This window comes from Etheostoma spectabile, chromosome 23 (genome assembly GCF_008692095.1).
Source record: "Etheostoma spectabile isolate EspeVRDwgs_2016 chromosome 23, UIUC_Espe_1.0, whole genome shotgun sequence".
In the NCBI taxonomy this organism is placed as follows: Eukaryota; Metazoa; Chordata; class Actinopteri; order Perciformes; family Percidae; genus Etheostoma; species Etheostoma spectabile.
The window spans coordinates 3,103,090-3,105,699 of NC_045755.1; the positions used below are offsets into that span (position 1 = coordinate 3,103,090).

Genomic DNA, 2,610 nt, shown 5'->3' on the forward strand with positions numbered 1-2,610 from the left:
CACACACACACACACACACCTCCCACTTATTGCCACACTCACCTCCTGAGCTGAGCTTTTTTTAAATGGATTTTTTCTCTATTTTCAATCTCTTTGTTCCGGGCTTTTTATTCAAACTTTCTGCCAATCTTGCCCTCTCTTTTTCTCTTTGTTGCCATCTCCAGCTTGCAGCTCGGAGCCAGAGAACATTCAGGCCGACGCCCAGAACAACACAACCATCATGGTGATGTGGGAGCGTCCCCGCGTGGTTTATGACACAACCATCGATTGGTACACCGTCACATACCAGAGGCTACAGGGCCGAGACCAGAGCAAGCAGGAGTACAGGACAGACGGGGACCAGGACGTGGTACGAAAAATCTCCACAGAACATCGCCTTTCCGACATCACCCATATGTACACTCACCTTTGACTGCATGAATTTTCATCTAAGGTTTTGCACCATTATCTACAGTCTACACGGGTACATTCCACTTATAAAATAAATATTACAGTCACTCCCTTTTCCCCTGCAGCAAATATTAAAGCATCATTATTAGAATTCTATCAACCAGCTATCAGCACTCTATCTGTTAAATTGTGACTGCTGCTGGTATCTAGATTGATCAAAGTGACCAATTGACTGATAGATAGTAAGGATCAATCTTGGCATCCCTTTCATGTGACCATCACCATCATCTGTGTGTGTGTATTTAGATGAAGCTCAGTGTGAGTCTGAGTGTGTGTTTGTGCAGAAGCCTTGTACGCAGCCTGCGTGTATGTATGTATATGTATGCTTCCCATTCATTTCTATGGGAGCAGTGGCGGGGACTTTGGAGAAGCAGGGCATCAAGTCGCTGGCTCCTCATTTGCATTACGATGAATCCAGCCTACTTTATGCAAATGAGGAGCAGCTGGCCTGGCTCAACGCCTTTCAAAAGCTGACCATATCTTTAAAACAGAATTTTGTCGATCTGAAATAAAGAGCTCGCTTAAAATGCTTTGCAGACTCACGTTTCGGTGAACTATTTCCATACAATAAGAGATTGTATTCCTAACAAGCCGCCATTAAGGGTCTGTTTTGAAATCCGTGAACTCCCAGCCCCATGTGATATGTTTGTCCAATCAGCTGCAGCCATCACGGTTGTAGGAGGGTTTAGCTTGTTTTCTTTGCTTGTCAGTGGTCATTAAAGAGAAACTGGTGCTAGAACCCGGGCCGATCCGATCCGATCCGTAAAAACAACACGTAAATGGACACGTACCTTGAGTTGTCAATATTCACACCAGCCTGATACAACACAAGTGAAGGATTGAAATTGTAAACTCCACTCTCAAGTCTGCTTTATATAGACATGAAAACTCATAACGGAACAAACGGAACAAAAACCCATTAGCGGCATATGTTATTATTCTAAGATTTGCAAACACTGGTAATGCAATTACAACAAGGTTATGACTTCTTGATTACAGTCAACAGAGATGCACTCAAGTCCATATAGCCAAAGCCCGCTGTATATGGGCATCAAAAGATTTCCCATGATGCACTGGGCTGAGTGGCTCCCTGTGGAGGCTCGGTGCTGGAGGATTTGGTGTCATCTTTAACCTTTTTAACCATTATCACAGGATTTCTAGAGAAAGTGTAAGGACATTTCACAGCAGAGATATTTCAATCTAGAGCTGCAAAGATGAATCATTTAGTTTTCAGTTATCAAATTAAAGGTACAGTAAGCGATGCTGCACCAAGATTGAATCTAAACCCCTCCCCAACTGTTGCTACTGCTGTAAAGCCAACCAGTTGGGAGCAGCCATCACAAACAATCACAAACGGTGAAACAGCTAAGCTCACATTACTCACATCAGTTTACATTCCTTTGAAATCACAGAGGTTTCTGCAGCGTTGAAACGCCTCACCGATGTTAACGAGCCCCTTCTTCTTTCCCAATTGTACAACTTCTTTTTTAAATTTGTATTCTTCAGTCCTTTTCCTCTTTTGCTGTTCCTCTGCCAACTCTTCTTGTTAGTAACTCCTGGCCTGGACAGCACATTCACATGCTGCCTCCTCCCTCCCTGCTCCCATTACTCGAGCGAGCAAGTGACACCATCCTGTTGCTGATTGGCTGGAACAGTGTTTTGTGGCTATTGCAGACATTTCTCATTGTTTTGCATTTACACAGCCGGGGCTGTGTATTAATACCGAATTTGTTTTCAGCGCACACAGACAATAGAAAGCTGGGTGTAAAGTGTATTGACATAACATCGCTTACTACACCTTTAATCTTCGACTATTTGGATAAGCAATTAATTGGTTTGTGTAATTTTCATGAAAAAAGTAAACAATGTCTTATTCCAGCTTCCTAAATGTGAATATTTTTAGATTCTTCACTTCTCTGTGACAGTAAACTGAATATCTTTGAATTGTAGACAAAACTAGACATTTGAGCATGTCATCTTGGACTTTGGTAAACAGTGATCGAGTGACCAACTAATCAATAAATCAAGAATATAATGTACATAGTAATTGATAATGAAAAAGATCATAAATTGCGGCCCTGTTTCAATCTGTGATTCCCAACCAGGGGTACTTGTACTCCAGAGGATATTCCCAAGAGGTTCAGCTAATTTGAAAAAAAA

General features: G+C 42.0%; 1 protein-coding gene across 1 annotated transcript in view; it reads left to right on the top strand.

Moving 5' to 3' along the window:
* The window catches only part of ptprz1b (protein tyrosine phosphatase receptor type Z1b), a 100,282-nt gene that overhangs the window by 78,453 nt on the left and 19,219 nt on the right, over positions 1 to 2,610 (top strand). Inside the window, 1 exon segment of the mRNA XM_032505780.1 lies at positions 165 to 349. Coding sequence (XP_032361671.1) covers positions 165 to 349 — 185 coding nt within the window.